The sequence below is a fragment of the Dama dama genome, chromosome 6, assembly GCF_033118175.1.
Source record: "Dama dama isolate Ldn47 chromosome 6, ASM3311817v1, whole genome shotgun sequence".
NCBI classification, from domain to species: Eukaryota; Metazoa; Chordata; class Mammalia; order Artiodactyla; family Cervidae; genus Dama; species Dama dama.
In genome coordinates this window covers 14,896,483-14,922,115 of record NC_083686.1, presented here as the reverse complement: position 1 = coordinate 14,922,115, position 25,633 = coordinate 14,896,483, and the positions used below count along the sequence as shown (strand labels likewise).

The 25,633-nt window shown below is 42.3% G+C and overlaps 1 protein-coding gene across 5 annotated transcripts in view; it reads left to right on the top strand.

Moving 5' to 3' along the window:
- AFF1 (ALF transcription elongation factor 1) overlaps positions 1-25,633 on the top strand; it is a 192,990-nt gene that overhangs the window by 122,862 nt on the left and 44,495 nt on the right. For 4 of the 5 annotated variants that reach the window (XM_061145563.1, XM_061145562.1, XM_061145564.1 and 1 more), the window contains 4 exons: positions 13,403-13,447; positions 18,626-18,712; positions 19,632-19,668; positions 23,028-23,079. In XM_061145563.1, the coding sequence (XP_061001546.1) occupies positions 13,403-13,447; positions 18,626-18,712; positions 19,632-19,668; positions 23,028-23,079 (221 nt within the window). The remainder of the gene's footprint in view (positions 1-13,402; positions 13,448-18,625; positions 18,713-19,631; positions 19,669-23,027; positions 23,080-25,633) is intronic. The other variant, XM_061145566.1, reaches the window with a different exon arrangement.

The following is a 25,633-nucleotide window of genomic DNA, read 5'->3' as shown; positions in this document are numbered from 1 at the left end:
GAGAGTTCCATGGACAGAGGAGCCTGGCAGGCTATAGTCTGTGGGGTCACAAAGAGTCAGACACAACTGAGCAACTAACGCTTTCACTTTTTTTCATACCAATTAAAGAATGTATTGAAAGGACACCCCCCACGCCCCCTACACACACGCACACACACTGCCCGGGCCCCCGAGGGCCTGTGCCCCTCCCCCAAACTGGCAGTGTGATTGTGATAATATCAGGGCAAAGGTGAAGCAGGTTCCAGGCGCCTTTTCCCCATTGGGACCTGGCCCAGGTGTGGGATAGTCACGGGGGCCACAGTTGGATTGGTGCACTACTGAGACTTAATTTGCTTCTGGTGGATTGGCCCTCCCATCTCCTAAAGGCAGTTTTCAAGTGGAGTTGCTTTTGTTGTTCCTATTAGAATGATGGCCTATTTTTCATAGTCTCTCTTCTCTGGCACCTAGATTCTGCATTCTAGAATGTGTAAGAAGCAAAAGGAGAACACAGGAATGACAGTAAATGCAGGAATATTGGGAGTTAGGACAAATGTGGTTGAGTGCCTGGAAAATGTTAGTCACTCAGTTGTATCTGACTCTGAGACCCGGTGGACTGTAGCCCGCCCGACTCCTCTGTCCATGGGATTTTCCAGGCAAGAGTACTGGAGTAGATTGCCATTCCCTTCTCCAGGGGATCTTTCCAACCCAGGGATCCAACCTGGGTCTCCCACATTGCAGGCAGATTCTTCATTGTATGAGCCTCTAGGGAAGCCGGTTGGAGTCTTGGGTCAAGGGCTCTGGATTCAAGTCAAAAGAGAACTTTTAAAACTCCATTGCACGTGTGTTAGTGTGAGGGGATGAGAGTCAGAAGGACTAAGAGAAGTTTATTGAGATGGAGAAAGATGCAGAGAGTCGCTCACTGCTGTTTGTTTTCAAAATGAGCATAAACCTATTGTCTCCTATGATAACTTTTAGAATTGTGGTCTTAGATATGGTAGAATTGTGGTAGATGTACAAACGGTTAATGCTTTCAAATTCAGCAGGTATTAGAGCACATTTATTTTACAAGCAAAGGAAAATTTCTCCTTGGCACATATTAAATACCTGTTTAAAATAAATTAAAGAATAATTCTTTTATATGTATTTATCTAGCCTGTCCCTTATGTTTATTTAAAAAAGAAAAACTGGCACCTGCTGAGTGACTGTTATTCAAAACTTTGTTATTAAACCTGTTCACTTTTGCCAGTTCAGTCACTTTATGAGATGAACTTTCTGGAAGTCTCATAGAGTTTGTCTAAACTTACATACCAAGATAGTCCATGGAAAGGAAAAGATTATTAAACCTACCTGAGAGTCAGTGGAATTAGAAGCATTCCCCCCCCTCCCCCCCGCAAAATGAATCTGGTTTTTAATTAATTGTAGAAAAGAAAATGGGCTTCCCTGGTAAAGACAGTAAAGAATCTGCCTGCAATGCGGAAGGCACAGATTCAATCCTGGGTGGTGAAGATCCCCTGGAGAAGGAAATGGCAACCCACTCTAGTATTCTTGCCTGAAGAATTCTGTGGACAGAGAAGCAATAGTCTCTTAAATTTAGGTGCTCTTTAACATGATTAAGTATGTGATTTATAACCACCATAATGTTGTATTAAATAATTGTACTTTCTTGAATGATCTTTGGCCCTTTTTCTAGACCCTCATAAGTAACCTGTTTGTTACCACCCAATATTAAAGACGGCCCCCCTCCCCCCAAAAAAGAGGAATTTACTAATTCAGAATTAAGGTATAAAGGGGAAGGCCATCTTTATTTGCCTTCTCTCCTCTGTGTTTATTATAGTATCAGTAATCCCCAAGATAGTTTGAAGCTCAGATTGCTTCCTCAGAGTATATATTGCCTCTGGTCTACCGCTTCAGTAATTTTCTCTCCTCACTCTCTCCCCTACCCCCCAGTTCTGTTTTTTTGTTTTTAAAAATCATGATGCCAGGAGACAGACAACCAACACCTAGCCCAGGGGGGGACTGTTGAGATTACTGCTGGAAAAAGCCTAGGATAAAAATCTTTATGTCCTTTTAGACAAAGAGTGGATTAAATGACTTATCTTGTTCATATGACTTCAGTTTCTTTCAACCTCATCCAGAAACTGATGGAAGGGTTTTTTTTTTCTCTCCTGGTGCCTCTGTAGTCTTCATTTCTGCCCAGCGATTAAAAAAAAATGCCCAGGCACCCTATGAAACACAGAATTAGACATGGTTCCTGAACATTGTTTGCCACTTAAATTCAGTGGACACATACACTCAAAAAGGAGCAGTAATACAGGTTTATGCGTCTATAAATCCTGTCATGGTTAACAAAGTAACTTTGGGGTAGTATTGTTTTAGACTCAGAACCATCACTTAATATGATTTGTGAGAGAGTACTCATGTGTGCATGTTGTCTCTGTGTGTGTGTGTGTGTGTGTGTGTGTGTGTGCGCGCGCGAGGGTGGGGAAGGAGCCAAGCAGGATGGAAATGGAGTGAGCGTGGTCACAAAACACCGTCACTCTCCAGTTTAACATCCTCCCTGAAAGGGATGAAGACGGCTCTTGCTTTGCAAATTCATGTACCCACCCATAAATGAAAATTAAATTCCTCTTAAAAACAAAAACCAACTCTAAATGTTGTTTTAGTGAGTAGAATAGGTTGTGGAAGGGGAGTTAGGTCATAGAATTGGGACCGTTTGAAAGAACTTGTCCGTTTATTATCACTGGAATGGAACCAGTGTCTAGACTTGTTCTTTGTGAGGCCTTTTTTTCTTTTTTTAAAGCAGTGCCTTTTAGCCAGTCTTACTCAATCATTCATGGTTGCTATGCCCACAATGGGCTTCGTGGGGTCTCATGTGATCTTCCATCAAAGGCTCAGTGTTTTCAAGTCCTAGACCATCGGGGCTTTCTGATTCCTTATTACACGGCGAATGGTAATGGTTCACAGTCAAAAAGTTAGAAAGTTGGCGAATAACAAGGATTAGATATATTTACTGTCAAACAACAGTAAGTTCTATACATTTGCTTTGTTTTTAAGTCTGTTTAAACTCATCTTGGGGACATCCCACCCCTTGTAACTTTAACACCAACAAGCTAGTTGACCTGTGGTCATAAAGAATGTTTACTGAAAACATTTCTGCATATATTGCCGCAACATAAGTAGTATTTTTAAAATAAAAACTTTCATGTGACTCTGTAGAAGTCTTACAAATATATTAAAATTTATACTTGTGTGATCTCAGGAAATTTAGCAGTAATAAAATAAACGAAACTAGCACTTTTATTAGCCCCTTCATATTCATTTGTATGGTTATATAAAGTGTTATAACACATATATGGGAAACAGCTATTCACAGTTCCTGTTTTATTTACTTAAACCAGATCTTAAGAACTATACCCTAGGTTTCATAATGAAAAGATCCCTTCTTTAAATAGAGATCAAAACAGAATTTCCAGAATATTTTAAGTAGTTCAGTTAATATAAATTATGAGCTTTTATAAATTTCATATACTTTAGAAGAATAAATTCTTTATGACACTAATTAAAGCAAATTGCTGCACTGGTAACAATCAAAGTGCCTGGAACAAAGTAGAAGGCTCTAATTACTCATGTTGATCTTTATAGTACATATAGTTCAAAATATTCCTTCCTGTAAGGGGTTGTAAGTTTTAGTAATGATATTTAGGGTTTTTTATTTTTCATTTTTTAGCCTGTTTTTGCTTTAGCTGGTGAAATACAGACAGATAATATAGGAGCTTATAAAGGAGCAGTTTACCTAAAAGTGAGCTTTACAGACATCTGTGGATATTAGCTGTCATTTAATATAAAGTGAGTCAGGGTGCTAGCGCATCTCCCAAGCTTCCAGCATCCTTTTCCTGCATTTACCCTGAACTATTTCTTTTTCTTTAAAGAAATATTTATTTATTTATATGGCTGTGCTGGGTTTTAATTGCAACATGTGGGATCTGTAGTTGTGGCACGTGGGATCTAGTTCCCTGACCAGGGATCAAACCCAGACCCCTGCATTGGAAGTGCAGAGTCTCAGCCACTGGGCCACTAGAGAAATCCCTATCCTGAACTATTTCTTGATCTCCAGACTCAAAGAGAGATATACCCTTCCTTTACTCCACTCAAGCCTGCCCAGTGTAGCCCTCCTCCAACAATCATGTTCTGATGTTACTGCCGCATCAGAAACTTGGCTGTCTGAGAAACTCCCCAAATTGCAAAGAGTCAGATATGACTGAGTGACTGAACTGAACGTGTTTGAGAATTCTGTCGAAGACGCCATGAGATGACAAAATCAAATTTATTCATTGGACAAATACAACTTGCGTATCTGTGCTATTCCAGAATTATGCCAAGGCCCTAGGAGATATTGGGATGAATAAACCCAGACCCTACATGTAGGAAATGGCAACCCACTCTGGTATTCTTGCCTGGGAAATCCCTTGGACAGAGGAGCATGGTGGGCTACAATCCATGGGGTTGCAAAGAGTTAGATGTGACTGAGTATGCATCCACTGCCTGTAGGAAACCAGTTCGGGGGAGACAGAACACCTTGGGTTACCATTTGGAGTTGAAGATAGATGCCGAATCAAGGTGAAGGAACTTCTGGGAATGGGCAACCAGTGTTTGTGACACCTGTGTTTCCACACTGCTGTCCCCTTTCTAGATCTTCCAATGTGAGTAGGATTGCTTGGTCTTTCCACAGTAAATTTTTGTTGGATGATAGCTATAGCTGACCTGTAGATTCCTCATCATTGAAAATAATCTTGTCCTTCATCAGTCTTTCCTCTTCTCCTTGAAACATTTACTTGGAGAACTATAGAGATGTCTGCAGTTAGTGTAACATTAATTGTGGTATCCTCCGCACCTGGCAGACCAGTTTGACATTACAGAGGCTTCCAGGGAACATGTGAGTAATTCTTTGCTACATGTTGCCGCTTAATCACCTTTTTAAGAAAAATACTACTCTGACCCTTGCTGCTGTTTGAAAATATTTGGGTAGAGATGGAAGGTGTTTCATTTTTTAAAGGAAGAGTTTGACAGTCAAAATTAGTTTGCATTATACTACTATTCATCTTTAGGAAAACTGCGAAGGGTGTCTTGTTCTCTCTTTTCTAATCCTTTATCCTTCCTTCCATATTAACAATCCACAGTTTCCCTTTTTTTCCCTCTTTGTACTATCATGCTCAGTCATGTCAACCCTTAATGACCCCAGGGACTGCAGTCTCCTCTGTCCATGGGATTTCCCAGGCAAGAATACTGGAGTGAGTTGCCATTTCCTTCTCCATCTTTGTACTGTAAGTGTTTCCATAAATCTGTCCAGGGGACTTAAAAAAATTCTTACCTAGAATACTGGGTGTGGAAATTGACGTTTAGATAGATCCCCGAAGGGCATGACACTCCTGAAGAAATAATACTGTTCAGCCTTGTGCTTTTTCCAGCCCGAGTAGGCACACCCCAGTGGTATGAGCAAGTTCTTGGAATTGGCCTCGCTATGTAGGCAATTTACTTTGTATTTACAGAATAAAATGAATTTTATGTCAGAACCTTGCTCAGGCAGGCCTTTTGGTTTCCTCTTCTAATCCATCTCTGGGAAATGCTGATCATGGCGTCTTCATGATAAATGCTTAGGTTTGTTTATGTGGCGTTAGCTTTAACGTGCCTTGTCTTATTTTGTCCCCACAACAATCCTGTAAGGCTTTGTCTACGTCATATGCATCTGCCTGGTATGTAATAAGCATGACTGATCAAAAGAGAGGCCACCCCCACCCCTCAAATACGTGTCTTTCAGGGACTTTTCAGTAGTCTCATTTGGGAAGCAAGTGTGAAGTAGCCAGCAAATACTGGGCGAGACACCAAGTCCTAGGCTTCCCCGGGAGCACCTCACAGGAAGGCTGACAGTAAATCCAGGGACAGTTCTGTGTGTTGAGGGTTACATGGGGCAATCCCCGAGCACCAGGGAGGAAGCTGTGGACGGATTCACTGAGATGTGTGTTTGGGAGAAGGCAAGTTATTCGGTCCCTAGAGGAAAGCTGATAGATCGTAAGCACAAATGTGGCAGAGACCTTTGGCTGTACTTTTGAGAAAAAATGTTTATTCCTATATTTAAAGAAAAAAACCTCAGTCTAATCTTTGTGTTTTTATTTCTGAATACATGATATATTTCTTAATGCAGAATTGAAAAAGTGAAAAAACGGGACTTCCCCTGTGGTCCAGTGGTTAAGACTCTGTGATTCCAAGGCAGGGGGCGTGAGTTTGATTCCTGTTCAGGGAACTAAGATTCCAGATGCTGCATGGCCAAAAATAAAAATAAATTAAAAATAAATTAATTAATTTTAAGACAGTAAAAAGATACACAGTGAAAATCTTCCCATTACGCTAGCCCTCTAGCAACTTAATTTTCCTTTCTAGAAGTAGCTGATGTTAAAGGCTTCTTGTGTTATTCCCAGTGGTATTTTATGCATCATAAGTAACTTGACATACATGCTCTCTTCTGACATCACCTTTTCATTTATTCAAATCCTGGCGTGTGCTGCACCTGTGCCTTCCCCTCCCCCCTTAACAATACATCTTAGAGATTACCCAGCTCTGTGCATGAAGAGCGCCCTCATTCTTTGTCATGGTTGCATAGTATTTCTGTGTAGGGGCATGTAACACAGTTTTCTTAGCCAACTACCTAGGATGGGCATTTAGATTTTTTTTTTTTTAGTACCTTACTATTTGCAAACTAGACTGAAATGAATACTTCGTGCATATATCTTTTTGTGCACTTGGGAGTTAGTGCTCCAGCTCATCCTGCTGGATCAGAGTTTGGGAAATTAGAATTTGGTAGCTCTTGCCAAACTGCTGTCTTCAGAGATTGTGCTGTGTTACCCTCCCACCAGCCCTGGAATTTGAGTGCCTGATTCCGCACCTCTCTCTCATAGACAGAGTATTGTCAGTATTTCCTTTTTTGTTTTGCCAATCTGATATGTGAAAAATAGTTTCTAAGAGTAATCTTAATGTGTGGAAGGAGAAAACAATGAAAAACAGTTTCCTTTCTGTCTCTGGGGTGTGTTTACTTCTGTGTAGTTTGTTCATTAAGATGTTGGCTTATTATTCGGAGATGCTACAGCATTTAGAAAGTCTCTGAAGCTCTACAAATTGGACATCTGTTTTCATATTCTGAGTTCAGAGGCTGAAAACCACAATGGCCAATGTTGATTGGCGGCCTCTGTGTGGCAGGCAGCGTGTGACTGGTGATTCAGAAGGCAGACCTGGCCCCTGCCGTCCTGGAACTGGTGATCTAGAAGCAGCAGAGATAGTGGGATACTTTTGGCAGGAAGAGTACACGCAGCCATGGGCACACCTGCTCAGTTTCAGGAGTGAGGGGATCAAGGAGTGCTTCCCAAAAGGTGGTTTTTAATCTGCAGCTCAGACTCTGAGTAGGACTCATCCCTACACAGGTGGGAGAGGGAAAGGGGTTCCACAGGGGCAGGAGGAGCGTGGCTTAGCTAGTTAGTTGGAGCTAGGTGAACTCCAGTGGTAAAGAATCTGCCTGCCAGTGTGGAAGACAAAGGAGACATGGGTTCCATCCCTGCGTTGGGAAGATCCCCTGGAGGAGGAAGTGGAGATTCTTTAGTCTTCTTGCCTGGAGAATCCCATGGACAGAGGAGCCTGGTGGGCTACAGTTCACGGGTCTGCAAAGAGTCGGACACGACTGAGCACACATGCATATGCACGAGCAGCATAGTAGATCCATAGACTGAACCGCAGGCTGAGAGGTGACATGTTGAGCTGGCCAAAAAGCTCATTCGAGTTTTCCATAAGCTCTTAGGGAAAACACGAATGAACTTTTTGGTCAACCCACTATGTTTGAAGAAAAATAGTGTGAGCTTTTGTTTGATCTTCTAAAACATATGCTGACAGAGAACCGTTGGGGTTTCTTTAAAAGCTATATTGCCATTGAAGACCACCTTGATAATGTTGGCTCCATGTATTGATTTCACGGATCAGTGCCTCCTGAGAGTTTTTAAAGTTTCACATTTGACCTTCATACCAACCCTGCGAAGTGGTTAGGATTGGTAATATTATCCGTTCATTGCCACGAGGAGATAGTCCCAGAGAAGTTGAACCTCAGCCAGCATCGCAAGACCCGATCCTCAGCGGAGCCAGAACTAGGATCCAAGATCTCTTGGCCGCCTTCATCAGCATGCTGCCTCTGTGCTCCCTGCAGTTCTAGTTAGTGATAACTAAGCCTTTTTTGAGAACAGCATTGTTTAAAAAAGTGCTGCTCTGTTGAAACTTGAGAGACTTAAAACACAATATTGCCAGAGCCCCGTGGTCTCAGCGGTGAGGTATATTTCTTCCATCTGCCTCTTTTTAGCTTATTAAAACAAACTGTGTCATGCTTAGGGGACATTTACTGACATCTTTTATTTTGGTATCAGTGCATTTCCTTAGGATTACACAATGTCATTCCAGGAAGAGTGAGAAATCAGACCGAGGCCAGCATCGCTGCTTTTGCTGGTCTAAAGTACCCACAGTAGTAAGAAGCAGTTAAGGCTGACTACCCACTTCTTTGCACAAGCCCAAGGGAAACGGTACGCTTTGAAAAATGGTTTTGGTTTTGCATACGACAACTGGAATGGTATACCCCTCTCCTTAAATACTAGTATATTTGTGTCTGGCCTGAAGTTGAGGTTTTGGGGACAGTCGTGTAGCAATATTAGAAAGGCGGGCTCAGTCACTTGAGTGCCCTGTGTAACCCTGGACATGTAAGTTAGTTTCTTTAGAATTTAGTGTTCATTTTTATGAGTGGGGTAATACCACAAGATTGATGTGAGAATTAAGAGTATTATACAGAATTCCCTCAGATTTTTATTTCATTTTTCAGCATCTGTAATGAGGGATCTATCTACAGTTGATGAGTACATTTCGTGTCTTAAACTTTTTCCCCTGCCAAGCTAATGATGGTGCATCTTGTAACAGATGATATCAAATGGAGGAAATAATATTGGGTTGGCCAAAAAGTTCGTTTGGATTTTTCCGTATTTCTATAACATGTTATGAAATAATATGAGTTTAATGTAGTAACAAGTACAGTGTGTATTCAGTAAGTAGCTACTGTTTTTTAAGTTGAGTAGGATTTTGGTTCCTATGTTAAGGCCATACTCCCTGGGAAAGTGACGGCTCCATCGGGAAGTCTGTCTATATACAGGACCCCCAGATGTGTGAGGGCTTTCCTTGTGGTGCTAGTGGTAAATAACCCAACTGCCGGAGTGGGGAGACTTAAGAGACCCAGGTTCTACCCCTGGATCAGGAAGATCCCATGGAGGAGGGCGTGGCAACCCACTCCAGTATTCTTGCTTGCCTGGAGAATCCCGTGGACAGAGGAACCTGGCAGGCTACAGTCCATAGAGTCACAAAGAGTCAGACCCGACTGAAGCAACTTAACACACACGCAAACACACAGATGTATAGAGTAGCTAAGTTGGTCTCCTCTGCTGCTGCTGCTAAGTCGCTTCAGTCGTGTCCAACTCTGTGCGACCCCATAGATGGCAGCCCACCAGGCTCCCCCGTCCCTGGGATCCTCCAGGCAAGAACACTGGAGTGGGTTGCCATTTCCTTCTCCAATGCATGAAAGTGAAAAGTGAAAGGGAAGTTGCTCAGTCGTGTCTGACTCTTAGCGACCCCACGGACCGCAGCCCACCAGGCTCCTCCGTCCATGGGATTTTCCAGGCAAGAGTACTGGAGCGGGGTGCCGTTAGCTTCTCCCGGTCTCCTCTAGGAACCTAGATATTGAGGGTGGGAGGCTGCTGTGTGATTTGGGGGGTAAGTGCTAACGTCAGTGTTCCTGCCCCAGAAGGAAAAGTAGACAGGGAAGAACCCACACACTAGAGCTTCTGCATTCATGCGGTTTGCGTTAATTTTTGTTGTTGCTGCTTTGCATCACCTCTTGTTCTTTGAGGAAATCTTACCTAAAGATGTCCAGCCTGAACTTGGCCGTGCTTCAGAGAGGTCGCTTGTTTACTCTTTGGCCCCAGTGTTAAAGGGAGAGCCTGGATTCTCTGAGCAGGGGTGGCGGGACTCAGCTGGATACGCTGTGGGCAAAGTGGATTTCAAGGAAAGGGATTAAGCCATAATGCTTTGTTGAAGCACTCCTCCCTTTTTGGAAAGTCTCCTTCCAGTGGCAGACTTGGAGGTGCCAAGTTGTACTTTTTAAAAACAAGGCAGCCTGTCCGTATAGGTCTTTCTTTGCAAGCACAGCTGAAATACCTACTGTACTCTAGTTTAAGAGACATTCATTTGGGTCAGGGAAGAGTGGAGATACCATCTCGGGTAGATGGGGCATATTAATAAAATGGGCTCACATGATACAGACGATTTTGTAACCAACCCTCTTTAAATAAAGCTTTAAAGCACGCTTTGGTACACACAACAGTATTTAGAGATAAAAGGGCATTAACTCTCACTCTCTCACACTCTTGAATGGCTCAGTGTGGATATGGGGGGACGGGGGAGAGAAAAATATAAAGCGTGTGTGGTAGAATGCCAGCATTTGGAGAATCCAAGTGAAGGGTTTGTGGGATTTTTTTTTTTTTTTTTTTACTGTCTTTGTTATTTTCTCTATGAATGTGAAATTCTTTCTAAAGAAAAAGTTGAAAATATCTTGAGTGTCTCCATGCCAGCACATGCATTTACATCATTTGATCTTGGCTAAGAGTTGATGGCTTGAGTAATATTACAAAGATCAGAAAGTCGTTTAGTCTCCTGACTTAGCTGCTTCCTGATCCCATTCTGTTCAAACCAGTGGGCAACTGTTTTCTGCCCTCATTCCAACTGTGCTTCACTATTTCATTGATTGCCAGATTTTTTAATTAATATTTTAAAAATTGAAATATATAGTCGACTTACAGTGTTGTGTTAATTTCTGCTGTATAGCAAAGTGACTTACACACACACACACACACACACACACAGATGTTTTCTTTTTTAATATTCTTTTCCCTTATGATTCATCATGGGATATTGAATATAGTTCTCTCTGCTATACAGTAGGACCTTGTTGCTTATCCATTCTGTATATGATAGTTTGCACCTGCTAACTCCAACCTCCCACCCCATCCTTCCACCAGCTGCCTCCCCGCTGATTGCCAGATATTTTATTTATTTTCCTTTCTTATTTTTGGATGCACTCGGTCTTTGTTGCTGTGAGTGGATTTTCTCCAGTTTCTCTAGCCCCAGTGAGCAGGGGCACCTCTCTAGTTGTGATGCCCAGGATTCTCTTGGTGCAGAGCATGGGCTCTAGGACGAGAGGGCTCAGTAGTTGTGGTACATGGACTCAGTTGCCCCACAGCATGTGGGATATTCCCAGACCAGAGATTGAGCCCGTTTCCCCTGCATTTTCAGGCGGATTCTTAACCACTGGACCGCCAGCAAAGTCCTGCCAGATATTTTAATTGAATTCTCATTCCAGCGGCAGAAAGGATGGCGGCAACTTTTTAACCAGAGTCAGTAGTCGTCTGCTTTGTTCTGTTGATTTCACTTCAATTCCTAATTGTTATTGTTCCTAATGACACATGTGAAAAATTGAAACCATAGGGTATAATTGCATGCTTTACCCTCAGGTCACAACAGCATTCATTTGTTTCTGATGTTTGTGCTGTAATATTTGGTCCAGCTTTTAGACGTTCCTTAATAGTCTTGAAAAACGAAAACTGAATAAGCAAGTCCTCTTGTTAACATGCACAGTGCCTAAGGGCAGGTCCAGTTGGGCCTGACTCTGACTTATCTCCTAACTTTCAGACCCCTACCTCGAAAATAGCAAATTGCAAATGTTTCAATGAAACTGGCTCTGTGAAATTTACATGTTTTAAAACCAGACCCAGGCAGGTCAAATTGCATTTGAAATTTGACGTGTCCACTAGATTCAATTCCAGGACAGTGTGAATGCTATATGCACTTTTCCTTTTCCTTAAGGAAACAGGAATGAGGAAAATGGTGGATTAATAAACCTCAGATCAGGAATTAGCGACCAGTGCCATATTAAATTACACTCGAATAAGAAACGAGAGCCCTGAAAAGAACCCTTTTCCATCTACACTCGGGCTGTGAGGCAAATGTTGGACCAACTAACAGGGAAGAGCCGCACTTTCTGCACCACAGGGGCAGTAAAGGCGTGTGTATTGTGGGGTAGGGGTGGGGGGGGTTGTATGGGAGGGTTTGCCCAGGGCACTTGGCTCATCGGTTGACACGGAAAGTTGCTACCCCATTTGAAAACCATGAAGTCGGGGAATTTGTTCCATATCTCTAGTTAAGGAAAAAGAGTTTTGTTTTGTTTTGTTTTTTTTAAAGATTTTACTTTTCCATTGTCTTTGCACTTGATAAAGATTGGAAAGTGACATTTCCTGAACACTGCGGTTGTGACATACTAGCAACAGCAGCTGTCATTTGTTTACCCAGGAGTAAGCAAGAGGGTCTTTGCTCTAAGAAGCTAGGTAATCTCTTTCCTTAGGGTCGGTCTCTGGGGCAATATTGTGTGTGTGTGTGTGTGTGTGTGTGTGTGTGTGTGTGTGTGTGTGTGTGTGTGTGTGTGTGTGTGTGTGTGTGTGTGTGTGTGTGTGTGTGTGTGTGTGTGTGTGTGTGCGCGCGTGTGTCTACAGATGGAAATGCTGACTTCAAGTAGGGCTGCTGCTAAGTCGCTTCAGTCGTGTCCGACTCTGTGCGACCCCATAGACGGCAGCCCACCAGGCTCCCCCGTCCCTGGGATTCTCCAGACAAGAACACTGGAGTGGGTTGCCATTTCCTTCTCCAGTGTGTGAAAGTGAAAAGTGAAAGTGAAGTCGCTCAGTCGTGTCCGACTCTTAGCATTCAGCTTTAAGACTAATTTTTGGCAGACTCTCACTGTAAAATCTGTGCTTGATTGGAGTCTGACTTCCTTACTGTGGGCTTAGTAAGACATTCAGGATGATCGCCATCTTTGTGTTCATGTAACTTGGCTCAGTGGACAGATGTTGCCGTGAAGCAGCAAAATTACCGGTTTTCCCTTTCTGCCTCCACTCTTGTTATATCTGTTATTCCCCTAGATTCACTAATGCACTCATTTTCTTTAATGTACACATGTTCCATCAGAAGCTCTTGACCTGCGGGTCACAATTCATCTGTCATTGTCTCCAGCAGAACCCTTTTTTTCACAATTAGGTCAGGTTTATCTCTGGTTTTATCTCATCTAGAATGTGAAGTTTCTCATACTTAGCTATTAGTAGTAATAAAAGGGGGGCCCTGGGGTGATTCTCCTTACAAGAAGTGTTGCTCTAAGTACTAATAGCATCCACTAATACCAGCACTTTAGTTGTTTTTTGTTTGTGTGCTAATCTTTGTTTTATTTGCTAATCTTTTTCTTGCTTTTCCCTTACAGCAGACCTACTCCAATGAAGTCCATTGTGTTGAAGAGATTCTGAAGGTGAGCTGATTGATTATTATTCCTCGCTTGAAGACACACTTAAGTAGGCAGACATATATTCATTTTCTTTGACTTGACTGAACAGTTGATATTCTGAACTCCTTTAAACAGTTCGCCTCCTCCCTATCATACCTCCCAAAGCAAATTAACCAGAATAATAACAAAGGGAGGCTTAGGAAACCATCAGACTCTCTGATGGATTTTAATTGAAATGAACTCTACAAACTTCAAGACATTTGGACCAGAGTTTTTGGACCTCTCCCTCAGGCTTTTCTGATAAAAAAACTCAAGGGAATCAGTCACCAACACTCCCACCCCTTACCCCCCTAACCCCCCAGAGAGGAGACTCCCTGTGTTGCTGCAGTGGGAGGCACCCCGGGTTAAGGAGTGCTTGATTTTCACCTCTTGATGTTTTATAGGAAACACATCATTGGTGCGGGCCCATCTTCAATGCGACCGTGAATTTTTTAAAGGGATAAAAAGAAAAACAGAAAGTATATGGACATCTTTAGACCTCCCTTGAAAGGGTTATTTTTTGCTCTTGTTGATAGAGACCATGCTAGGAACATTTGTGCTGCCTCTACAAATACATCATTGAAGCCATTATCCATTTGTTCAGTTTTCCTTGCACACGGATGACAAATTCCTTCTAGAATTCAGCTCCAGGGGAAAAAAAATTCTCCTCATGAACCAGCATGCTTTCTTTTTATCAGAGAATTATACAAACTATTATGTTTCCCATTTTGGCTTTAATTTCTAGGAAATTTAGAGCTAAATTTAATGCTCAAGTTCAGTACCTATAATAACTGAGAGTTTTGTTTGTTTATTTCTCATTCCTCTTCTCTAGTGTTTAATTTTCTTCCATGTAACTTTTAGTGGTACTCTCACTTTATCTTTTACTATAACGTTTCTGAATTTTGGTTGGTTTCTTTTTTAAGTAGAAGAAAAGTGACACTTGTACCTATTAATTTTTATCTCTACTGTATACTTTTTTCCCTCAAAATATATGTTTACCCAGTTATTTTTGGCTTAATTTTTCATTGTAAAGTATTAAGTGAGTTGGTGCTGAAACCAGTAATTAAGTGTATTGGTTACCTTCTCATTTGTACAATTTTTGACAAATGTGGTATCTAACCAAATGTTCGGGAGACAGTTCCATTAGTTTTGTTTTTACTGTCTTTGGTCCCCTACTTTTATAGTTAGAATTTTCTAAGAAATACCTCTAAGGAAACATACTTTGTACTGGCTGAAAATGAGAATTTTTTGCCAATCAGCAAATAAGTATTAATAAGTACTCTTGATTGGGCTTTTGTTCTATCTTTTCCCTCTGGTATTTTTGAAATTCTTTGGTAAGATGAGTCATAAGAGTAATACATGTCTTAGTTGTAAAATATGACCTTAGCATTTTCTCTGAAATTGTGTGTGATTTGTTCCATGGTTGTTTCAAAAGTAAATGCAACAATACTGATTATTCGTCTTCTGCATGTGTCAGATGCTTCTCTTGTGTTTTGATGCGCTATATGACTTGTCAAGTCCTTTATGTAAGGTGATGGTATTAGACCATCAGGCGAGCACTTTTAATTTAATAAACTCGTCCGTCCGCCCTCGCCTCTCTGCCAACATCACGTTAATGGGTTCTTGCTTACCTGGAAATCCTTGAAAGTAGATGGTTAATGCAAGCCACGGGTGAGTGTGTTCATTTGGAGATCATAGTAGAGAAAGTAAATTGTAGGTTATGCTGGTTGAAGAGGGGCATGGATGGGCCTCCGCTGGGTCCTGGACTTCAGTCTCCTCCTGAGTGAAGTGACAGCCCCAGGCTGGTAGATAGTAGATGACTCCAGGGTCAAATGCAGCTCTCCCTCTTTGTTGTCCATCCAGATAAATTCCCTCTGCCTAGTGGTTCCTGTTCTTATCTCCTACCAGTAATTTACAAAGACTGCCAGGAATCCTAACAAAGATCTTCCCGATGGGTGATAGAAACAGTAACTAGTTCCCGATATTGTTTGGTTCCCCAGTGGAAATACTAAGAGTGGAAGTCTTTTACTGAAGGGGCAGTGGTAGCCTATGACTCGAGCAGACCGGCAGGGTGAGAAAATAGACAGACTCTACCAGAAACCGGGGATTGGTTATCAGCAAGGGTCCAGATGGGGATGGTGCACTCAGTGGGCATGTGAAATGGCTCAGGTTTTCCACTTCCCTTGCCACAGCCTGGAGAGCCTTTTGGGGAAGTTTCTGCCTTTTTTTTTTTTTTTTTTTTTTACATTATCTCAGTGCAGCATTCCAGGGACACTGGTCCAGTGAGTGGTAGCACCATGATTTGTTCACTCATTCATTTATTCAGCAAGTATCTGTGAAGACACACATACTTTTCTCAGCACTAGAATAAATGCCATAGGAATAGGAATCCCTTCCTCTCATGAAGATCATGGTGGGGGAAGATAAATATGTAAGTGTCAGCTGTTGGTAAGTGCTGTGAGTCTTAGAGCAGGCAAGTGAATGGACGAGAAAGCAGAGGAAAGAGGGCAGAAGCCTTGAGGAGAGAGCAGGTCGGCGTATTAGAGGAGCGGTGAGTCTGGAGCAAAATGAACAGGGTGGAGGGTGGGGGGAGATAGGAGCAATGGCACCTGGAAGGTCAGGAGCGAAGCAGGTGCTCAGTGACTTACTCCCATTCACGTGATAAGCCATTGGTGAAGCAGAGGGTTAATTCAGGGCCCAGCGATTCTGGGCAGCCTCCTCTTCTTATGGCCCCAGTCCTCCTAAGGCCTCACTTCTTGTAAGCTCAGCGTTTAGGGAAGTATATAAATTCTTTTCACACTCCCAGCAAACCACTTAAGGCCTGAAAGAGTTTACACACTTTTCCAACTGCCTAATTTAATAGTTGGGAGCAGCCTTAGGCACTGAGAGGACAATGGATGTTTCTTGGGAATCACTGGTGACTAAAAGTCAGACACTGTTGGGATTCTAAAGAAATTCTTGGAAGACCGAAGGGTGGTACTTTCAGACGCCTCAGTTATTACATGTTCTTACATCATAACCATTGTTTTTATGGTCCCACACCTTCAAGTGTAGTCGGATAAATAAAACAGGAGGAAACTCTTTGGTGCAGTATTGAAGTTCTTTAAAATCTAGGCTTTTAATTAAAAGATGTAGTGCTTTTAATTGCTTTCTCTGATCATATATTCTAACACTTTATTTTTGTTTCTTTGGTTTATGGTTTTCTTCTTTGTCTTTGGCCACATAGCCTGTGGGATCTTAGTTTCCCAACCAGGGATCAAACCTGTGTCCCCTACTGTGAAAGCAGAGTCTTCTTTTTCTTTTTGTGGTACATTAAAAAAGAAAAAAACTTTTTGTTTAGTGTTGGGATATAGCCAATTATCAATGTTGTGGTAGTTTTAGTTGGACAGCAAAGGGACACAGCCATACACATACGTGGATCCATTCTCCCCCAAACTTCCCACCCATCCAGACTGCCACATAACATAGAGCAGAGTTCCATGAAAGCTCAGAGAGTGGACCACCAGGCAAGTCCCTCCAGCACTTTATACTTTGGAGAAAGAACTGGTCTTCGCCTGCCTATTCCTGGGAACTGAGGCTTGGAGCATGCAAACCCCTCAGGCTAACCTGAGCAGCAGAGTCAAGAGAGTTAAGATCCATTCTGGGACTTTGGCTCCAGAGCTGTTACTCTTTCCATTCTATTTTCGTTTAGATTTAGTCTTTTGTACTGAACAATGGTTAGTCGAGTGAGCGAGGGGATGATATCACCTTTAACAAAAATTCCTGAAGCCAGCATCGGTTACTTTGCTTGTCACTGTGCCCGGTGCTTTATGTCTGTCCTGGGCCTCTGCAACCTGAGGGCAGCTGCAGGGCCTGGTGGGGAGGATACGGGTGGAGGTGGGCAATGGGGATCCTTTGCCTCCAGCTCCATCTCCAGGTGTCACAAGCATCAGATGGCATTTCTAGGGGAGATGGGGTAAAAGCACAGTGCCTTGTACAGGGGAGATAACACGGCGTCATCTGGGGGCCCCAGCCTACTACTGGAGGGTTGCCTGCCAGACCTTCAGCCAGTTTTCCCGGCAGGTCTGGCCCGTGCGGGGATGGGTTTCTTTCTCTTAGAACGGCCGCGGAGGGGCCGTTCCCTGCACTCACAGCTCTCAGCTTCCTGGGGGACCTGCCCCTGGCATTTTAGACCTCGTTTTTCTCAGCTGTGAAAGGAAAGGTCTGGTGATAATCTCCAGTGACTGTTTGAACTCTTGAACAAAGTGTGTGCATGCATACGTGTTGTGTGTGCATATTTGCAATTAGACACCTTTCATCTGACATTTTGTTTCTCATTTGTAAAAAATTATTTTTAACTGGGGGATAATTGCTTTACCATGTTGTGTTAGTGTCTGCCATACAACAGCGTGAATCAGCCAGAGGTGTACAGATGTCCTCTCCCTCCTGAAGCCCCCTCCCACCCACCCCACCCCACGCCATGCCTCTAGGTTGTCACAGACCCACTGGTTTTTTAGCAAGTGAATGAGCTTAGAAAAACAGGACTCATGTCAAGAGAAACATATTAATTTGTAAAACAAATCTTGCTTGCATGTAAACAGTGAATAGAAATGAAACTTCTGTTAATGGAAAGGGCCAGTCGCTTTTTAACGCCTTCTCTGCAAAAGTTCTTACGTCCTAATAATGTGTACCAGGGAAGGGTCAAATCCATTAAAACTCTCCCAAGTGGAACAAGTGACCTGAATTACTTGTTTGCTTAAGTCAAACAGGAAAGTTCTTCTTCCTTTGAACTTAAATAATTCCAGGAAATGCAATAAAGACGCTGAGGGAGAAAGCAAGCATTGAGACAGGACTGAGTGTTCGTAGTTACATAAGCCGGTAACACCTACTACCGTTTTTTATGCTTCATGCTGTTCAGAATGTTCAGACCATTCATGTTCTGTGCTCTTGTTTTCCTTCTTCAAACTGATCTCTTCTGAGTTTTGTTTGTTGGAGAGCTTCAGCTTTTGAACAAAGCCCACCAAGTAGGAATTTTTTTTTTTAAAGTCACTGAAATAACTTTTAAGATTTTACTTTCCATTTACCATCACTCCACTGTGCATTCCGTTTAAAAAATTGACTTAAGTAGCAATAAATGTTCTATTTATAATTTACTTTTTCTTCCCGTTCCAAATCTCTTTCCAGGAAATGACCCACTCATGGCCTCCTCCTTTGACAGCAATACACACGCCTAGTACAGCTGAGCCCTCCAAATTTCCTTTTCCCACAAAGGTAATTCCTTTCGAGTCTAGCAGGCACTTCATCCACACCAGTGACAAGGTCTGAAGTATTGCTGTGTGCTGGATTAATCAAGTACTATTTGTTGAACTCTTTAGAGAATAGGTTAACATTGCAATTAATTTAGCTCCTAAAGCGCTTCCTAATGCTTTCAAATGCTTCTTCACTCTTCAGTTATGAACGTCTTACATGTGTGTAGGATTTTGTAGAGTATGAAAGTAATCAAGACTTTATAATAAATTCTTTTTTTTTTTTAAGAGTCTTTTCCTTAGGGGGAACAACAGAGGTACAGGGGGAAAATAGAGGTGGCATGTCTGTTTCCTACTTCAGAATTTAGGTACATACAGACACACTTTTACACTTGTCATACCTCCTGCATTGCTTAAAAGTTTTAATGTGATCAGCTACATTTGTGGTGGTTTTAATAGCAAGGTAAATTGCTGACTTACAAGATTCTGTTGAAGTATTTGTGAACAATATATTAAAAACATTGCCCCTTTTTTTGGTTTTGGTTTTTGTACTTTTGGATAACCTTCAGAATATAGAAATGTCACCTCAGATCTGTGTTCAATCCAGCCTGGTATACATGCATATTGTTGACATATTATCACTATTCCTTTCCATGATGTCATTGAGATTTTAATCTACCCAAACCAGAATTTGCCATGTTAGATACTAAACATATTTTCTAATGATAATTTTTTTTCTTAAAAAATACAATTCATTATTGATTTTAAGGTAAAACATTATACTTTGGAAGGAAAAATGAACTCTTAGGGAACAGCAGAAGACATAAAACCCATTTTATGTAAAAATTAGATTTATCAGCATTGATCCGATTCAGCAGTGGCACAACCTTGGATTTACAAACCTTAATATTTTATTAACTAGAGATTTTCATTTTTCTTTCTAGGATTCTCAGCATATCAGTTCTACAGTCTCAAACCAAAGTAAGTAAATATGTGGAATTGATTATGGCATTGGAGAATAAAGCATGTTTTTTACTGTTTTAATATAGAAAACATTCATGGAAAATGATGAGGTTAACCTCAGCAGAGATGAGGTTAAAGCTGAGAAGGGCAAATATAAAGCTGTTCTCTAGGTGGAATTTCAGATTAACGTGGAGAGTTAATGAAAGTGTCTTACTAAAGTACCTAACAAATATAATTTGGCATTATCTGACATGGGATCAATATCTTGAGAGTGACTCTAAAAGCATTGTTACCCAGGAATTGTATAAAAGAACAGATTGGAGTATTTTCTGTGTTTCTTGTGTTTATTTTAAACAAAAGAAATGTCTGCAAGGAAGCGAACACACAGCTTCTTTAGACCTTCTGTATATATTGGCCATATAATTCTTTTTTGGTTCTTTAAAATGGATTGTAAATACTGAAGAATTCAGGAGGAAACAGAACCTTAACTGCATCTAGCCTTTCTCTTCATCTGTAACCCTTTGGTTCACTAAATTCTTTGTTTCCCAACTATATCCAAGGCATTTCAAGCCTTACAAACATGACTGATGTACTTCCAGTCATTTAGTTCATCAACATATGGTAAGTGCCCAAGTTACGATGCATTGGTCTTCACAGGGCTTAGGGAGACCAAAGTAAGATGTGTGGTGTGTTTATATGTGTGAGAGAAGGTTGCTCATAGATATTCCATGAAGGTAAATCTTCAGATGTCTCCATCTCATTCTTTTCTCTCACTTATATTTTTCCCTTGATTATCCAATTGTTTCAATTGCAAGGATTTGAGGAGAACAAAAGAGATGAGGAAAAACAAGAAGTGGAAAAGCCTTCCTCTAGAATAGGGGAAGCCTATAGCCTAAGAGTCAAATCTTTTGTCCAGCTAGTTTTTATAAAGAAGGTTTTATTAGGACACAGCCATGCTCATTCATTTATTATTATGTCCCACGCTATATAGCAAGCAAAGTTTAAAATAGTTACCATCAGACCTTTACAGAAAAAGTTTGCTGCTCCCTGCTCTACAGATACTGAGTAAGACCTTGTAAATAATTCCTAACTGAATTTCCCCCAAATGCAGAGATACGGACCTGACCATCTTGCATGGCATTGGGGAGATTGGGAAATCTTTGTTTCTTAACCTCTTGGCAGCCTATCCAAAGATAGATTACAAGTGAAGTGGCACAGCTCAGCTGTGGGCAGGACTGCTATGTACCCCTGTCCTTGCTCCTCCACCCCCCAACTCCGCCCCCCCCCCCCCCCCCCCGGCCACACCTTCTGGGCTGCCAGTCATGCATATTATATGCCTTCTACTGAGTCACTCACAGCTTGCATGATTGCTACCTCCTGGTTTAAAAAGACCCTGTGATCCTTTAAATTGTGTGATTTCTCCTTTTAGCAAAATACAGTTGAACTTGGCCAGGGGTGGAGGCCCTCCAGGCCTGTGGAATAGTGTAGACTGAGTCCTCCTTGCCCTGATGAGAAGTTTTCAGATGCTGGCAGGTCTTCTATAGGTCTGGGCTCAGCAAATGTTTGTAACCTTGGGTCTTCTATGCTGCTGCCATTTTGTCTATGGGTTCTGGAAAGCTGGTTTACCCCTGTGAGAATGTGGGTGGGTGTGGGGGAAGGCGCTAATCAGACCCGAGAGGGGTCTGGTTGTGTGTTGCTTTAAGATGGAGTGGAGTATGTGCAGATAATAGCTTTCAGCAAAGTGAAGTGTGACATCTGTTTCTCAAAGTATGCCCAACAAGCAAATTCAAATTTCATGAAAACTTTTGGAGTCTGTAGAGAATGAAGTGGTAAAGAACCCACTTGCCAAGGCAGGAGACAAAAGAGACGGGAGTTTGATCCCTGGGTCAGGAAGATCCCTTGGAGGTGGGCACAGCAATCCACTCCAGTATTCTTGCCTGGAGAATCCCATGAACAGAGGAGCCTGGTGAGCTGCAGTCCATAGGGTCACAAAGATTCAGACATGACTGAAGCGATTTAGCATGCATGCACACAGAGAATGAAGTATATCCCATATATACATCCCTGTATGTCCCAGGATTTATGTCCACATGTGCAAAAAACACAGCTGCTTGAGGATTACCAGAGCCTCATGGAGCTTAGGACCTGGTCAGGATGTCTGTGTGGGAGCCTGTGTGCGTGGACTTTAGCCCCTTTAATTTGTAATCCCAGCCCTAATTTGCTAGCCAGATGGGGAAATGATCTAAAAATACCAGGTAAGAGCTGCTGCCCCCATGAGGATGAAGCCCTGAACTGCAGTTATTCAAGGGTCTCCTGGGCCATTTGTCGTTACTCTACTCCCTGCTTCTGAAAGGCACCCATGTTGCCATTCAGCTTCTGCATCAGGTCCAGACACAGACACGGTCTCCCAGCTGCTCTTCAGTCTCTACACTTAACATTTTCTGTTCCTTTCTGGGTTATGTCAGGTGGCACCAGCAGGTTACTCTTTCTGAGAAACTGTTGTATCGTGCCCTGGTGGCGCCTCAAAATATTAATGTCCCATATGGCCCTTGGAGCCCTCTGACCTCCCCAGGGTCCTCATGCTGCCCTCCACACACTCTGCACCGCAGCCTTCCCCTTTCTCATCTGCACCATTTCAGTTGCTCCCACTTTCCCGCCTTCCCTCACATTGTCCCTTCTGCCTGAGAGCCGCCTTCACCCTTATCTCCCTCTTGCCCGCAGTCATTTCTACTAAAAAATCTCACCCATCCTTTGCAACACACACAATTAATTATGTTTCTTTTCTGATTTGCCTTCTTTCATCACGACCAATGGAGTGATGAATCTCTCGATTCCCAGGATGTTTCATTTAGATGATGGGTTTGTGCACTGATCTCTCACTGCCTAGGGTTGTAGATGCCTGTTCCTGTTTGCTGTCCCTCAGTCAGCTGTACGCTCATTGAGGACAGGGGCAAATGTCTTTAGCATCTTGGTGTCTAAAAGGCAGTTTGTGACCAGCAGTTGAATGAATGAATCAGGGCTGTTGAGAGATGGGGGGGATAGGTGGGAGCACAGGCGGCCAAAGACAGAGGCTGTGAAAGAAAGTGCTAGCAAATTGCTGATGGATGTGTGACATCAAACCAGGTGGGGTGGCGTCACGGTGCGGTGGGGTCGCCTGGCAGGGTAGTACTCAGGGTTTTCCAGTTCTGAGCAAGCCCTCTCTCAAGGTGTAACATAAGTGTTATTTTATAATAGCTCTCTATTGACAAAATTTAAGTGTACTAAGTGTTTAGGTGAAAAGGTGGTGGGTAAATAGCAGGAAAAAAAAAGAGGGGATTTATAACTAACAGTCTCGAATTTGTCATTATGCTCTCTGATCATTTTTCCCTCCTCCACAGAACAATATGATACATCTTCAAAAGCTCACAGTAATTCTCAGCAGGGAACATCGTAAGTAACATGCTTTTGTTTATTAAAAGTTTATAACGTTATAATTTCCCATGTAAATCTGTTGCTTAGATTCCCCCCCCCCCCCTTGCTTTCAAAAGATGACTCATAAAACACTGCTGAGTTGTGATGGGAAGAAATGACCTACATTTCTATTGGGGTTAAGTTCTCCCGTTGAAAGTTTAGGCACCTTAAGCGTTTGCTAAGGGGTTTTCTCAAAAAGAAAGGCATTTGAGCTGTTATTTACATGTTAACTCTGGAAAATAGAAGGTTTTAGCTTTATAAATTTCAGTCTTAAATAGCTTTAGCTTTTGGAAGCAAATCTGGGGGGATGTGCACAGTTTCAGATTTTCTGCCACTTTTTTGGCCTCGTTTTAACTAATAAAGAATGTCTTGCTGCCCAGCTGTTCTTTATTAAGGCCAAGTAAGTCCAGATATGTTTGGGGTTTTTGAAACAGTTGAAACTACATAGTAGAGATTTTTAAACCAGCATTTTGACCTAATTTGTCATTTCTTGGTGGTATTGAAGTAATAATTCTTTTCATGACTAGCAGTGATTCAGCTAGTGAGTGAGATCTTTCTCGCCTCAGATGTTTGATCAGTTACTAACACAGCATTGCTTGTCTCCGAGGACTTCAACTTTCTTCTTATTTTAAGGCCTAGTATTTGTCCCATGCATTTTTGGAAGGCGGTGCTGTGCTGGGTTGAGTATTTTGGAAACTGTATAGTTGAGGCAAAGAGGTTGTTTTCTGTCTTCACCATGACTGAATATGAGACTGGGTAAAATAACTATTTCCAGTGCCCGGTCCTCGATGTAGTTACTTTGACTTCTTGATGGTAAAGTAAGAAAAAAAAATAGTTTGGTTATTTTTGTTGTTGAAAAGAAAAATTTATTATAGTTTCCAGGTTGGATTTGGGTGTATAATAAAAACCTGTTGATGAATTTTTGCTTTATTCTCCTTTACTAGAAAAAAAATTAACCCCATGTTAGTTATTCTTGGCCTTTTTGTTGTTGTTGTTTTTGCCTTTTCTTTTTCCCTTTCTTTTTGCTTAAAAATAAATGTGTTTTTACTCCTGCGTTCTGCAGCTCGAGAATCACCACCTTAGATTGCATTTAGAGGTGCAGGTGGCTGGTTAAGCCAGTTGATGGCTGGTGAGGTACCGACAGGACACCTCCAGGGACACACTCACACTTGCAGTAACCCTGTGGATGCTCTGTGAGGTCCCTCAGGCTGTACACCTTGTGCTCTTGGTGTGATGGTCGGTAGTAAAGCTGCATAGACCATAAGAGGGTCCGGCTAATGTCTTTATCGAGGGCAGCGAGGGAGGGAAGGCAAGTTGAAGCGCTTGCAACCGTATAAGAACTGGGCAATAAGAGCAGAGACCAGCAGCTCCCCGAGGAGCAGAGCGAGCGGGGGCAGCTGCACCAAAGGACGGAAGGGGCTGTGTCCTCGGCCGGTGTGTAGAGGGAGAAAGGCAGCTGGATCTGACCTGGTCCGAGCTGCCCCTGCCCACTCGGGTTTCCATCCGCTTTCAGACTGAAGTCGTTCGTAGGGACTCAGAGCGTTTTCTCTGACCATGTTGCTACTTGGGGTTGCTCTCCTGATGAAGTGAGTTAAACCACTGAAATCAGAGGTATCTGCAACTTTGTAACAGATAACTCATACCCTGTGACACATGTAGTGTTTTCTCTATTTTTTAATTTGAAAAATTTTAAATAATTTACATGTATATTTATTTTTTGGCTGTACTGGGTCTTCGTAGCTGTGCAAGGGCTTTCTCTAGCTGCAGCGAGCAGGGGCTGCTCTCTAGTTGTGGTACCTGGGCTTCTCACTGCCGTGCCTTCTCTTATTGCAGAGCATGGGCTCTACGGCACTGGGGCTCAAATGTCGTGGTGCACCGGCTTCGTTGCCCCATGGCATGTGGAATCTTCCTGGACCAGGGATTGAACCTGTGTCCCCTGAGTTGGCAGGCGGATTATTAACCACTGGACCACTGGGGAAGTCTCTGTAGTGTTTTCTGGATAAAAACTATTGCTTTGCCATGTATGAAATTAACCTGGAGAAGAACATTTGTTTTGATCCTAATAGATTTGGAGAAGGGAGGAAAGCAGGGTCTGGTGCAGGTAGAGAGAACAAGAGGGATGTAGGAGAGAGAAGTCTTGAGGCTGGATGAATATGGTGGGTTGTATGCCCAGGGGGTTGGCAGTGTTGATCAGTGCCGACATGAAATGTCCCAATGGGGAAAAGATTCACTTTTTTGTGGAGATTGGATGACAGCCAAGTCCCAGTTAACTCTGTGGAGTGCAAGTGTTGTTTCAGAGTTAGTATGGCCGATCTCTTAGCGCTCACAGGCTCATTTGATCTTGTGTCAGCCTAAGGTTCTTTGACAAGCAGTTAAACTGTCTGAATGGCACAGAGCCTGGCAAGGAGACCATCTAATGCACTTTTGATGTCAGGAAAGAAGATGTTAATTTCAGGGTCATTTGTACTTTGGTTTTAAAAATCAATCTAGGCCTTAATACTTTTTCTTTCAGAGTTCCTGGTACTTGGGCCTC